Source organism: Oncorhynchus mykiss, chromosome 25 (genome assembly GCF_057628025.1).
Source record: "Oncorhynchus mykiss isolate SJ-2025 chromosome 25, ASM5762802v1, whole genome shotgun sequence".
NCBI classification, from domain to species: Eukaryota; Metazoa; Chordata; class Actinopteri; order Salmoniformes; family Salmonidae; genus Oncorhynchus; species Oncorhynchus mykiss.
The window spans coordinates 67,267,441-67,283,006 of NC_143046.1; the positions used below are offsets into that span (position 1 = coordinate 67,267,441).

Here is a 15,566-nt window from a genome sequence, read left to right on the forward strand (position 1 = left end):
ATTAAACACTGGAATGGTAGGATGTGCAAAGGATGAATGTGCAAGTTGAGATACTTGGGTGCAAAGGAGCAAGATAAATAAATAAAGTATGGGGATGAGGTAGATTGGATGGGCTATTTAGAAATTAGCTATGTACAGGTGCAGTGATCTGTGAGCTGCTCTGACAGCTGGTGCTTTAAGCTAGTGAGGGAGGTAAGAGTCTCCAGCTGAATTCTGATCATGCTGATGTGTTGATTAATTTGAGACAAATGCTATTGAGAAATCGCATTAAATTAATTATGTTTTAATATTTTCCTCTCTGTGCTTGCATTTTCATTCAATAATTAAGGTTTTCCTCTCAGTTAGTCTGCTACTGGCTGCAGCTAAAGTTTGCCATCTCTGTGGCTTTAAGAGAGCTGTTCTGTGGATTACCAGCCGTAAAGACCTGTGCTGCTTCTTCAACCTTTACCAGTTCGTTTTGTGATTGCAGGTTTGCTCATCATCATCTTGTCTTCTCAGTTAGTTTGTCTAGCAGAATCTTACATGGAGGGAATGAATGATTAACAGATTCACAAACAACCAAACTCTCAGTGACACGAATGGAATGGGACTAATGAAATGGGTCTTGAAGGGTGGGATAATTCACACAGGCGAGGAGAGACAGCTGGCTGTTTTTACTCTGTAAATATTGGGTAGGAAGTGAAACACTATGCTGAAGCCACTTTAGCTACAGCTGTTGTATCAGCATCCTCCTCTGCACTGAAAGTCTGGAGTGGGTTCTCTTCATGTACAGAAATAGGTCTCTTTACAAGCCCCAGTGTATGGCATCGAATACCAATATACACTTAGTTTACAAAACATTAGGAACACCTTCCTAATATTGAGTTGCACCGCCTTTTGCCCTCAGAACAGCCTACATTTTTTGGGGCATGGACTCTACAAGGTGTCAAGCGTTCTACAGCAATGCTGGCCATGTTGACTCCAATGCTTCCCACAGTTGTGTCAACTTGGCTGGATATCCTTTGGATGGCGGACCATTCTTGATACACACGGGAATCTGTTGAGCGTTAAAAAAAACAGCAGCGTTGCAGTTCTTCACACTCAAACCAGTGCGCCTGGCACCTACTGCCATAATCCATTCAAAGGCACTTAAATGTTTTGTCTTGCCCATTCACCGTCTGAATGGGCCAGTTGTCTCAAGGCTTAAAAATCTTTCTTTAACATGTCTCCTCCACTTTAGCTACACTGATTGAAGTGGATTTAACAGGTGACATCAATAAAGAATTATAGCTTTCACCTGGTCAGTGTATGCCATGTAAGGGCAGTGTATTCAGTGTATAAAGTGAAAGCTTTTGGAGCCCACCTACTACAGCATGAAACATCTCTATCTCACTGCGTTAATCTAGATGGTTCTTCTTGAGACTAAACCTGTACCACAGGGAACAAGGCCTATCGCCTCCCAGCTGTAGCCTAACTGTCCATACCAAACTACATTTCTGTTGAGTCTCGCCTCAAAAGCTATCAGACTGATCTGACAGACATTTTATTCTGGGAGCAGACGTGATCCTCTGTCTCTGTTCAAACCCCTGCTGCTCCCTGGGGCACAGTGAGTCTAGGAGCAGGATCTGAAAAACTCAAAACTGGACAGGGAGAGAGAGAGCGATAGATGAGAGAGAGATGTTATTTTTCTTCCTTTTGACACTTTCAAGAGATTTACTTGAAAAAGTTACTTTTCTATTTCACTAGCAGCAAGCACCAACAAGGAGGGCAAGATGGAGTTGGACTGGTTCATTGACAAGGGTCTTCCAGTGTGTAGAACTCCAACCAGTACAGTTCTCATTAGTAGGGTGTTCCTGAGCTGAGATGGGGTCTCTAGCCTCTTCCTCCTTCCCCCTACCCTCGCCTCTTCCTCCTTTCCCCTACCCTCGCCTCTTCCTTCTCCTCCATACCTGCAGAGCTTAAAACAACACCTGGCTCCTGACTCTCCAGTTGCCTGCTGAATTTTTCATGGTATATTTATTTTTGTTTGTTTCAGTAAATCTAGTAAAAAATTAGAATTATTTGGTCTGGAGAGTTTCCAGGGGCGGTATATCAGGTATTCTAATTAGAAGTGCAGAGTAGCTGGTGAGCAGCATGCATAAATACACTCACAAGTGTCTCCCTGGTGGGAGAGATGAGCGTGAGTGCTGCTGCTGCTTCTGCTTGGCCTCCTCCAGATTGGCCACAGGCAACAGAGTAAAGATCTCTGGTGTAAGAGAAAAACATATATCCTGAAAATATAAACACAACATGTAAAGTGTTGGTCCCATGTTTCATGAGCTGAAATAAAAGATCCCAGAAATGTTCCATATGCACAACAAAGGTATTTCTCTCAAATTTTGTGCATAAATGTTTTACTTTCCCGTTAGTAAGCATATCTCCTTTGCCAAGATAATCCATCCACCTGACAGGTGTGGCAGATCAAGAAGCTGATTAAACAGCATGATCATTACACAGGTTCACCTTGTGCTGGGGAAAATAAAAGGCCACTCTGAAATTTGCAGTTTTGTCACATCACAATGCCACAGATGTCTCAAATTTTGACTGCGGGAATGCCAGAGAATTAAATGTTATTTTCACTACCATAAGCCACCTCCTAAGTCGTTTTAGAGAATGTGGCAGTACATCCAACCGGCTTCACAACTGCAAACTACGTGTAACCACGCCAACCCAGGACCTCTACATCCGGATTCTTCACCTGCAGGATCGTCTGAGACCAGCCACCCAGACAGCTGATAAAACTGAGGAGTATTTCTGTTTGTAATAAAGCCCTTTTCTGGGCAAAAACTCATTCTGATTGGCTGGGCCAGGCTCCCCCATGCCTGCGCCACTGCCCAGTCATGTGAAATCCGTAAATTAGGGCCTATGAATTTATTTAAATTGACTGATTTCCTTCTATAAACTGTATTCAGTAAAATCTTTGAAATTGTGCATGTTGCGTTTATATTTTTGTTCAGTATATTTCATCATACTACTGTAGGTGTAATGCTACACTGGTGAAATGGAAACACACTGTCACACAGATGTATCCCTGTCTGTGTTGTAGAGTGGTTGCAGTGAGACCATTTTCAGCTATGTTTCTTTTCTCTTCTCCAAAGTGGTCTACTATGTTTGAATCCCCTGCTCCCCACTGAAACAGAATATTGCTCTATGGAGTATGTACCTATTGAAAGCTTGAGTAGTAATTACAGTAGTGTCCACTGCCATGATGTCATTGATGAAGATGTCAGTTGGTGAAGTCATTCACTCTCTCACAGGGGAGTCTAGCTCCCCAGTTTATCCGTAGCCTGTAGCCTAGCCCAGACGATGACAGCTTGACTGATCTGGAGTAAAAACAGTGTGCCGACGGCTGCATTGGATCCATGCGGGAGAGAGAGAGACGGTGAAAGGAGCAAGGGAGGGATGAAGTTTGTCCAAACAGTCTGAAAGGAGCTTGTTTTCTTTGTGTGCATGAGTGAACAGGAAAAGGTAATTAACTGACCAAGTGAGGAAAGGTTGGAGTGATGGATGGATGTGGTGTAAACAGACAGATGGGCACACACACGCACAAGCACACGCACGCACACGCACGCACACACACACAAATGGGGAGCAATAAGGTCCAGTCAGTCACTCTCCTTTTCACCTATTCCTCCCACCTTGATAGCAGTGATTCATATAAGGCACTGCACATTCTTGTAATCGCTGACATGACACAGTTATAGTATGAAAGGTAGCTAGAATCCTATTGCGTTCTCTCTTGGGTAACATGAGTGACAAGAACAAATGGGCCAGCCGTGACATGTCATTATATGAGGTAATTTGATTGCAGGAAGCTTGCTTGACAGGGCTCCATTAAATCATGCATTCTACTTGATCCATAGTGTCTAACTATGGCTGATTGTTTGATAGACAGTGGCATCTGCTTGTTTTATAAATAATAGAAAAGGAGTGGCACTGTAACCATACAGTAATATACCCCTGCTATCATATGTAATGTGATACATAGCACATTATACACATCCTGTTGCATTATCTATGGCTAAATACTGTACGTAACAATCATTTGAATACTGCACATACATATCCACTGCACAAAAGGCAGGAAGTAGCTTGACAAATGTGTATTTATTTGAACAACTCTCACTTATGCCCAGCGCTTCCATTTGTCTTGATGTTTAGGCTCTAATACATTAAAGATGCACTAGGCAGAAATCGCTCTGCCATGTCCTGGTTGCTAAAATTCTAAAAGTTTGCCTAATTTCAGTTTCTGAGACAAAACAAGCAAGTATAGGGTAGCGAATCGTTGTACCATCTAAATCGCTGTTGAAATATGTTTTCCAGAACCAAAAATGTTGTATTTTCAGATGTTTGAAGCTGGTGTACAAAACCGAAATTAAAAGAAGCAAAAAAAACGAACCGGAAGCATTTAAATAGCCCACATAGAACTTATCTACCGCATCTTAGGCTTGCTTTCAATGAGAATAACGATTTATAACACACATTTCTATGTGAATTTGGTCGTTGACCAAAAAGTTATATATTGCAGCTTTAAATGATGAGATGTTTGAAAAATGTCAAAACAGACATAAATTGTTGATCTAGGACTGTCCTGCTAAAATATGCTTCTTTGAGATACGAATCGATTCCATGGAAGACTTGATCGTATAGGCCTTACCATTGAGTAAGTGTGCCAGGTAGACTTGATCGTATAGGCCTTACCATTGAGTAAGTGGGACAGGTAGACCTGATCGTATAGGCCTTACCATTGAGTAAGTGGGCCAGGTAGACTTGATCGTATAGGCCTTACCATTGAGTAAGTGGGCCAGGTAGACTTGATCGTGTAGGCCTTCCCATTGACTAAGTGGGCTCGCGTGAATCAGGTTCCGGAAACACTCCAGTCAATCATGTTGTACGCTAACCCAGGCTACTCCTCCTACTCAGAAGCGCCTTGTGAAAGTTCAGCGCTTGCGTTTGCAGCAGTCCGTGTTCACAACATCAACGCGGATAAAGGATTAATCAACTCCTCGCCCTGTCATCTGAAAAGTACAGGTAAAATTCATTTTCTGATAGCGCTCATGTTAAATAGTGATGCAATTTGCTGTTGCTCTTTTGTTGGAAAGTGATTTAAGGCAGTTCTGCATACATTGGTTATACTTGAAAAAAATATAGTAAAATCATTGGCAAACCCAGTATTTCCGCGAGTAGAGTTATCGCCTAATAACGTACTTACACATGAAAGCATTTGTTCAACATTGATCAATAGGGATTCATTTTGATGCGGCATGAAGAGGATTTCGAAAGGGCTATACTTGGGGAATATGCCGTAATGTACTATTTGAATGTTTTATTTTCTATTACAATGGCGTCCAGATATACAACATCATGAATCATGCTGAAATTAAGGTGGATATTCTATCTCTGGAATTGTGTTTTTATTTTATCATGCAGACAAATAACTACAACCCAGTGAGTGCTGTTGCTACAGATGTAGGATATACATTTGATCAACCTGTTGCAGGAGAACATTCCTGCAATTCAGGAAATGTTTAACTTTTAGTGTATTTGAGGTTTAAAAAGGCGTATGAAGTTTGTAATTTCCTGCAATGCATGAATGTTCTCCTGCAACGCAGGCAGGCAACATCTGTTTGATGTTTGTTTGATGACACATCCCAGTTTGTGTGCCACAGGAGACGCTCCCACAGAGGTAAACAGCATGCTAGTGTGAGATCCTGACTCATTGTCTTCGCTAGCGACACAGGACTCAACAGGAGTGGTTAAACTTAGTGGTCTGTGGCCCACTACTACTACTGGTGGTTCAGCATTAAATGCTCCTGATGTCAAATGAGATGTATGGGTATGCTGGGGACGGCTGAGGGGGGAGAGAGTTTAGGGTATTGGTATGGAGGGGGTGAGGTTGGGAGGGATTACCACTAGATGTGCTTCTTTTATCCTGGGAATGTAATCTGTTTTAATGGCCTGTGGTCATCCAGGGGCAGGCCTGCAGCTGTGCTTGTTTCTCTGGCCTGGCTGTCAGGGAGAGCCCAGGCTACCTGTGGGAAAGTAGCCCTGTTGGCAGCTCTCGTCCTCACTGTGGGACCTGTCCGTAGGCCCCTGTGGTTTATTAGGGCCTAGTCCCATTGAAACACACTGGGACAGCACTACTGATGGGGCCAAAGGTGTCAGAGGCCAAGTAAACAGAGACAGCTCAGACTGTCTTAAGCTGTCCTTATGGAGAAATTAGAGAAGGGAGAGTGGAGGATTTCCAGTTTTTAAAAGGTGCCAGATGCGGCAACTGTGTTGTTGTGTGGTCGGTCCTGTTGGTTTTATACACTGTTATAGGAAGTATGAAAACTCTGAAGTATTGTATTGCTTGTGTTACTGTTAACAACGATAATGCTGTTGGTTATGGGTTCTAGTGTGGAGAGACGCAGCACAGTTTTGACCTACTGAGTCATCGGGGGAAAGTTTCCCTGTAAAATAGTACAAAAGCAAACTGGAAGAAGAAATGGGAGACTTAATCTTATGAAATCTTGTGGGTGTGCTGTGGCTGTACTGCCTCTTGTTTCTTTTAAGTGAATGGCCACAGAAACACAGTGAGCTGCTCTGTGGTGAAGGTCACTGCTCCCCATCTAACAGGCACTCCTCATCTCGGTGGAATAGAAAGTACTGTTTCCCAGAGTGTCTTACTTTTAATGGAGCATGCTTAAAGGTCTTTAGTCTGGCGATGGGCCGGAAAGTCTTTAGTTTGGCGAGGAGCTTCATGCATCTTCCTGATTTTAAGTAAGTCACGGGTCGGCTTTCTGTATCCGGTTGGCCGATCCGTGGCTGAATTTCATCAAACGGTAAACGTAGGCTTCCCACCCTGCTTGTGGTTTTCATGTGGGTGCAGGAAGGGAGACAGTGAGGCGGGGTAAATTGAGACGATTTCCCAAATCATTCCCTGTGTGACTTTGCCTGGCTCCATTTGCATCGAGGTACCCAGAGGACCCAGGCAGAGAGAAATCATGCACATCTCTCTCTCTTTCTTTCTCTTTCTCTCTCTTTCTCTCGCTCCTCTCTCTTCTCTGTTACAGCTATGCTTCTTTCCATCAGCCCCTGGGCAAAGGCTTTCTGATGACACTCACCACCCAGAATGTTTTTCTCTGACCTCTCCTGCTGCCCGTCTGCTGTTTCTCCTCATCGTTTGTGTGAACAACTGACAGAAAGACAAACGTGTGTGTCTATGTAGACCTACAGTCCATTCCACAGGCACTTCTTTTCCATTGCATGCCGGCCTCCTTTCCATAATAAGGCCACAGCATCTGACTTGATTCGTCCCCAGAGTTAAATAAAGATCCTTGTTGACAGGCAATAACCCAACACAACGACCCACAAGCCCACAGGCAAGGGGCACAACCCCAACCTGCCTCCCCCTTCTTATTCTCTCTCTCTCTCCATGTCCCTAACTCGCATTCCCTCTCTCTAGAGTGCTTGAGCTCTGAAGCCTAGTGGTCTTCCACTTGTACCTAACAATGGTTGAAGAAGCCTAGGACATCATGTCTCTCAATGGCCTGGCGTGTCTGGAATACTTGTATTGTGTTGATGCAGCTCATTAAAAATGTCTCTCAAACTGGGCTTTTCTTTACACTCACAACAAACAACCCTGCAAACAATAATGAGTCATTAGGACGTCCCGGTTGGTCTCGTCGGGACGTCCCCCGATGACGTTTTAGGATGTTCTTGGGATGTTGTGTCATGATCCACTGGAGGTTTTGTCCCTGGGATGTCACCTGATGGCTCTGTCCCGGGGATATCACCTGATGGTCGCAAAGAAACGTTCCCCCCCCCCCCCCCCCCACAATTTTTTTTTTTTACCCAGGGAACACGCACCCTCGTTTCATTGCACATCACCCCTTGTTACAGTTGCCAAGCCTATCAAGGCCCTGATTGGTGAACCACTGATCCAGTCAAAGCTCTTTGTCAAATGCTAGGGACACCCACACACAAACGGTGCTTTAACATAGTGTTTTAAACTAACATATTTGACATACATGATTACATTGTATATGTTTATTCATACAGTAATTATTATTCAACATGTCCGCACCTGGGATTTGAACTCACCACCACTTGGTTCACGGAATTCCAATCTTCCTGCTACACCACCATTTTCTGATTTCACCTGTAGGCCTATTCCTACACTTTGCACTTCAAAGTAAATCTCAGCTCTGTTAAAAATACACTGAAAAACTATTATATTTATCATAATGATTCAGGAGTACCATTAAAACAGAATAACACTGAAAACCCAATGAAATCAATGAGAGAATAGTCAGATTAACTGATGATTAGAGGTCGACCGATTATGATTTTTCAACGGCGATACCGATTATTGGAGGACCAAAAAAAGCTGATACCGATTTAAAAATAAAATAAATAAATAAATAAATAAATAATAATAATAATAAATACAAAATAATAATAATAATATTTTTTATGTAATTGTCATTATTACAAATATAACAATACTGAATGAACAATGAACACTTTTTTTTAAATTTTAATAAATTAATAAATTAATTAATAATAATATAATAATATAATACATAAAATCTATTTAGTCTCAAATAAATAATGAAACGTTCAATTTGGTTTAAATAATGCAAAAACACAGTGTTGGAGAAGAAAGTAAAAGTGCAATATGTGCCATGTAAAAAAGTTTACGTTTAAGTTCCTTGCTCAGAACATGAGAACATATGAAAGCTGGTGGTTCAATATTCCCAGTTCTTCAATGTTCCCAGTTAAGAAGTTTTAGGTTATAGTTATATTAGGAATCATGATGCATCGACTATTTCTCTCAATACCATTTGTATTTCATAAACCTTTGACTATTGGATGTTCTTATAGGCACTTTAGTATGGCCAGCCTAATTTCGGGAGTTTATAGGATTGAAATCATAAACAGCGCTGTGCTTCAAGCATTGCTAAGAGCTGCTTGCAAATGCAGTAAAGTGCTGTTTGAATGAATGCTTACGAGCCTGCTGCTGCCTTCCACCACTCAGTCAGACTGCTCTATCAAATATCAAATCATAGACTTAATTATAATATAATAAACGCAGAAATACAAGCCTTTGTTCATTAATACGGTCAAATCCGGAAACTATCATTTCGAAAATAAAACGTTTATTCTTTCAGTGAAATACGGAACTGTTCCGTATTTTATCGAACGGGTGGCAACCTTAAGTTTAAATATTGCTGTTAAATTGCACAACCTTCAATGTTATGTCATAATTATGTAAAATTCTGACATTAGTTCACAGTTCGCAACGAGCCAGGCAGCCCAAACTGTTGCATATACCCTGACTCTGCTTGCACTGAACGCAAGAGAAGGACACAATTTCTCTAGTTAATATTGCCTGCTAACTTGAATTTCTTTTAACTAAATATGCAGGTTTAAAAATAAATATACTTCTGTGTATTGATTTTAAGAAAGGCATTGATGTTTATGGTTAGGTACATTTGTGCAAAGATTTAATTTTTGTTAAATCATCACCCGTTTGGCGAAGTTGAAGTAGGCTGTGATTCAATGATAAATTAACAGGCACCACATTTATTTTCTGCAATGCAGGACAATCTAGTTAACCTAGTAAAATCATCAACCATGTGTAGTTAACTAGTGATTATGTGAAGATTTTTGGCGTCCAAAAAGGGTTACCGATTTTGTTATGAAAACTTGAAATTGGCCCGAATTAATCGGCCGACCTCTAGATGGCACTTTTTTGCTAAGTGCTGAGATGTATTAAAGGTAATGAATGTGTCGGGGACTTCTGCAATTCAGCAGAAAGATTAGCATACCCCAAATCCAGAGGTTGTGAGATCACATCCCGGGTGGGGTCATATTGAAAAGTCGTTACTAGTGATCATGTTAAATGTAATCATATTGTTATTTTATCTGAATAGTGTACCACTCACCTTACAACCCCCATACCATTTCATTACTTTACTATATAATGGTTTGGGACACCTGGGACCATCACTTGACAAAAACCTCCAGGGGACCATGACACAACGTTCCAAGAACGTTCAGGGGACCATGACACAACGTCCCAAGAATGTCCTTAAAATGTTCTCAGGGACATCCTCTGGACCAACCGGGAACTTGACAAAACCTCCAGGAACCATGACACAACATCCCAAGAACGTCCTAAAAACATTCCCTGGACAAACCGGGAACTATTAAAAAGGTCCCCCAGAGAACGTTTCCTTGGGACCATCACATGTCGTCCTAAAGACGAGTAAAATGAAAGTCTCAGAACGGCAGTGGGATAACGTCACGCCTGAAACGCTTAAGGGACCAAACTGGAACGTCGCCGAATGTCCTCAGGACGTTCCCTGCTTGCTGCGAATATGGGGTCAGGCCTCAATGCTTGTATAGTATGTCACATGTCTCATGTATTCCACATTAGGCATTACACAACCTCTTCAGGCCATCGGTTTGTGTTTAAAATATCTCAGAACTTGCCTGTAAAATCCAGTTTTGTTATCTGTACATTGGAAACAAATATTGGAAACAGCTTCCCTACCAAGACATGATTTTTTTGAGGTGTGTGTTTGTGAGAATTTTGACAGACTGCACTTCGGGTTGAAATCGTATGAGAAGTCCTTAAAACAAGACAGGCAAAGAGCCAAGGTCTGACTTAAAGTCATGCCCTATCCCATTATTTTAGATTGAAGGCTCGCTGACGTCATACTTTATGTGGAGACAATCACATATTATCTGCCCTTCAGACTCTCCACCTCCAAGCTGGGCTAGCATCATCCTCTCCACTATCATAACCATCATCATCATTATCATCACCATGATCCACTTCCTACCCCTGACCTCCAGCTCACTCTTCCCCACAGCATAAAGCTCAGAGACAGCTTCACAAGGGAAGACGGCTTCACAAGGGAAGCCCACTCTCTAACCTACAGAACCCTACAGAATAGCAGATGGGCGGAGCTTTGTGGCTGTTTTTATTGGCTCTCCTAAATCAACAACTAACAAATGCATGGAGGACGGTATGGGGAGAGAGGAATTGATTTCTTCCATATAGTCATGGCCTGAGGTGAGGTATGGTTGGCTTGGTGGGAGGCTGAAGGGTAAGGAATGGGTGGAGGGGAGCCCAGGAGACCAGGGTAGGTTACTCTGATTATGACTGCTTTAATGTCCCCTCTCACAACCAAAGACCGTTTCCAGACTGGAGCATATCTGTGGTGATATGTTCTCCCCCCTCCTCTCTCGCTCTCTCTTTCCGATTTCTCTTCTGATTAGTCTCAGACCTGGTGAATTCAGAACCTGCACTTTTGTTAAACAGGTTGAAATAGAATGCCTTCAGGTTAGGTCCCTCACATGTATCAGTGTCTCCCAGCCTCAGATCGTTCTCCAAAGCTTTATGGTGTTTACGTTTTAAGCCACCTTTCCATAAATGCATGTTCATTGGAATGTTGTCATAAGTGCTCTTAAGAAGATAATTGTAGCTAACATCTCCTCCATTAGCCAACATAACCCCACCCAACACTACGATAAGACCTGGGACATCATCTACAGTAAATGCTCAGACTTAGTCTATTCCAGCCTAACATCAATTCTGACTATGCATTACCAATAGTGTCAGTATCGTGGGATCAATAATTTATCAAAGTATATCACTAAGTAAACCATATTAAACCCATATTGCTCCTCTGAATTCTCCCTTGAAAAACCATTCACTTTTACATATTTACGTTTTAGTAATTTAGCAGATGCTCTTATCCAGGGTGACTTACTAGGGGACCAGCACAGCCGTGTCCTGCCAAGGGCCAAGCCCAGCAGCATCCTCTCTCCAGGGGCGTTCTGTGGGCACTGTATGTCCCTTTCTGGATCTTCGTGCCTGGCGATCGATCTCTCTTATCACGAGGACTGGATCCGTGCTGTGGATAGAGCATTGATATATAGGGGCTGCTTAGACTCAGGGACCAAATGAAGATGATGATTCAATGTCCTCTGCCGTGGCTTGGCTGTTAGTAAGCAAGAGCAATAGAGGGAGTGGAGTGCAATATACTCATAATAATGATAACCATTTATACTGTAGGTATAAGCATAGGGCTCTAACATAGAGGTCACCTAAAGGTCTCTGTATTGAGCTGTCTTCAGAGGGAAGAGATTTAAAGTGCCTGGGTTGTGGCTCTGTGGAGACTGCAGTATTAAGTGGTACTGCGTTAAGGCAGTGTCGTTGTTTGGCCAGGCCGTCTCACTCCTCCTGATCACCACAGAGGCTCTGAGGAACAGAGGCCCCATAAACATTATGTATCTGTGGGCTCCTGTCTTATAGCTCTGCTCCAGTGGCCGGGAGGTTACTGCCCCTTTATGCCTCTTATGAGACTACGTGTGTGTGTGTGTGTGTGTGTGTGTGAGAGAGAGTAAAAGTGGTCTTAGAACCTCACTTGCATGATAAGAACAGCAGAGACCACTTGACTTGTAATCGCTAGTGAAAGGCTGGGTTTTGTGAGTTGACATCAGGAGGAGATGGGTATTTTCACACTGGGTGTTTTATCATATGTTTTCATGCTGGGACTGTTCTCATATGTAAATATTCCACACTGAGCTCCTAGGATTGGCTCAGCTGTTGTTTTATTTTGTAGTTCCCCCTCTAAACCCCCACAACTCCCTTCCTCTCCAGCGGAGGACACCTCAGGGAGTCTTTTAACAGGCAGAGGGAAAGGACACACCTCTACTGGTCTCCTTCTATAAGGCGGTGCCGCGCAAAACCCTTCATGAGGTTCATTTGTTCTGGGGCCTTAAACAGCCTTGCAGAAAGTTGGAGAAGGGTCTGACTGAGTTGGTGTTCCAGAGGAATGCGTCTTTCACTAATGCCTCAAACTTCCTTTTATCTCTTTTCATTTGCCCCTGTTGTTTGACTTGGGTCCAAGGCCCAGGCAGGCAGCTATGAGCACATCTACCAGCAACATGATCTGCTGTCTCTGGTTTCAACCAGAGCAGCTCAGTCTAAACAAACTGAATTCCTGAGGGGGAGGATATGGATGTGGTTAGGGCAGACATGGAGGGAGGTAGAGCTAAGATCAGAGGGCAGCCTCTGGGAGGGACCACACTGATAGCCATTGTCTGGCACGCCTGGAAAATATGAACAACACCCAGGAAACCCCTCAATCATGCTGATATGGAGATATGACGTAGTATACCAGGTTTTTTTCTTCTCAATGGAACCATGTTAAGTTGACCCCCCCCCCCCCTCTCTGTGTGTTTCCTCTGCAGGACCCTGGCTACGCAGCCTTCGTCTTCGACCAGCTCCAAGTGCCTGGGAGCCATGATAGATGCTGCCAGGTGTGTTCTACTCCCCTCCACCAGCTGAGGCAGGAGGCCCTGCAGACAGTAGGCGCCCCAGCCCTGATCCTGAGCCACAACATGCCTGCTTTGCCATCCACCACCCTCACTGGGCAGCCCCATAGACTGACACACTCTTCCTCCAGTGCCCATGTGAGGCAGCCCTCCAAAGCCCACCCCCATGCCCACAATGTCCTGCCCCTAGGGGAGAGGGGGCGCCGGGAGCTGGGCTGTCTGCAGGGCTCCTCTGTCTCTGCTGGGCCCAAGACCAGTGTCCAGGTGATGGTTGGGGGAGGGCAGCTGACCGGGACCCTGGGATCGGTCACCATCCAGGCCCAGCAGTACCTGGAAGGCATGTGGAGCATCTCCAGAGCCAACAACTTCCTCCCTCAGTCCAGCCCGGTACGTGCTCTACCCTTCAATGTTCATCATTATTACTATTTATACAGATACACTGTTTACCCTGTCTGGGGGTAGCATGCATCAAAGCACATCTAGTAAATGTTTTGAAAAGACAGCTTGTTACTCTTATCAGTGTTGTCTTCAACGTTTTTCAATAACCTTGGTCAGAACAACGTTTGACAATGGACAATCTTAAACCCTTAGAGAAATGAGAAGAACTTGACGTAGACCTTGGACCTGTCATTCATCAGGGGTAATGGCTCCTGTGTGGTACTGTCTACCTGGGGAGACCAAGACACAATGACCACCTTACAATCTCCCCGAAACGCTACTCTCAGGCATACTATATGGCTCCATACAGACACATTCCCCATGTAATATACTTTACTCCAGGCTTATCATTATGGGATGTTGTCCTTTTATATTGAAGAGGTTTCTTCCTGCAGTGAGAGGGACATTTGGTCCAAGCCTCTAACCTGTGTCTTACACACTGCTGTGACATTCTACACTAGGGAGTCTGAGTGCACTGAGCAAACTCACCAGCTAATCTTTTCTGCTTTTATGTTGTCAATCAGAAGCTGTTAATGGCTCTTCAGTTTTATTTTTGTTTTTGCTGCCTCTACTTAATATGGCATTGGACTCAATTACGGCGTCTGCCAGTGTTATTCCTTATTCTGGAACAGGTTTTTCTCCTCTTTGACTGTCAACAAGTGCCTTTAGTGCCAGTTTATGTGAGGCCGCCAGAAGCTTTTAACAGCATCTGTGCAATCTAGGGCAAATCAAAAGGCCCTGCATATAGGGAGAGAGACCGACTTGTGCTCTCCTCCTACATGTCTAAAAGCAATTAGAGCCAATGGGAGCTGGGATGAAGCGTTGCACAATGCCACATGGCTGAGCCTGGGCCTCCTCAGACACAAATGGCCCTTCAGGATACTGACTTACAAACACAGCAGAAATGTTCCTGGCATTTTTTAAAGCCCATTTCTTTCATTAAAAACAAGATCCCTCAGAATGACAGAAAACCCACATGGGCCATGGAGGATTCGGAGCTGCGCTGTGCCCGAAAGGCTTGTGCTTTAATTCACAATTACCCACTTGATTTCTTTGGGGGGACAGTGTAAAACTCTTCAGAGCGGTGGGCAGACGAAGGAAGGGAGAAGGCCCCTGTTGACAGCAATCCTACAGAGTGTCTTATTCTGGGGCCTCAGGCTCTAGTCTATCAGCACACAGCCCATTATAGGGCACCTTGAAACCTTCACAATATATATAGTAAAAACGCTCTGGCTTGGAATTACATTTGGGGTCCACTTTACACTAGAATAGAATCTAAACAATCTATCACAGTTAACAGCTGGGATAATGGGCTCACTGAGAGAATGGGTCATTGTGTTAAATGGAGGAGACTGCACATCCTACCTCTGAGGTCGGCTACAGAACTCCAGTCTCCCAAAACCTGACAAAGTAAAAATCACAGCATCTGTTGTTGAACTCCCCACTCCATTGTTCATTTAAAACCTCTAACTTCTAACCCCTGATGTTGGATGTGGTTAGATGAACAGTTCAGTCATTCTAAGTAACATTAGATAGTGAGTAGTGTATGCTGAACTGAACAATGCACACTACAAAATGACTAATTGATTGGCCCAAGTCTGTGATTTGCCCTCTGCTCTGCAAAATCCACAATCACATGCGCAATAATCTGCTAAAACCGCTGCTCTTGACCCTGGGGGTTTAGTGTGTGTTGTTGGCCCGGTGTGACCTCTCCACTCTTCTGCTACCCACTGGAAACCTAGAGGAACATCTGGGCTGCTGCCTGCCACGGT

The 15,566-nt window shown here is 43.6% G+C and overlaps 1 protein-coding gene across 3 annotated transcripts in view; it reads left to right on the top strand.

Moving 5' to 3' along the window:
- The window catches only part of LOC110505582 (kinesin-like protein KIF26A), a 99,198-nt gene that overhangs the window by 31,846 nt on the left and 51,786 nt on the right, over nt 1-15,566 (top strand). For 2 of the 3 annotated variants that reach the window (XM_090220814.1, XM_036962476.2), the window contains exon 3: nt 13,273-13,743. In XM_090220814.1, the coding sequence (XP_090076940.1) occupies nt 13,273-13,743 (471 nt within the window). Of the gene's footprint in view, nt 1-4,951; nt 5,050-13,272; nt 13,744-15,566 lie in introns of those variants that run through there. The other variant, XM_036962477.2, reaches the window with a different exon arrangement.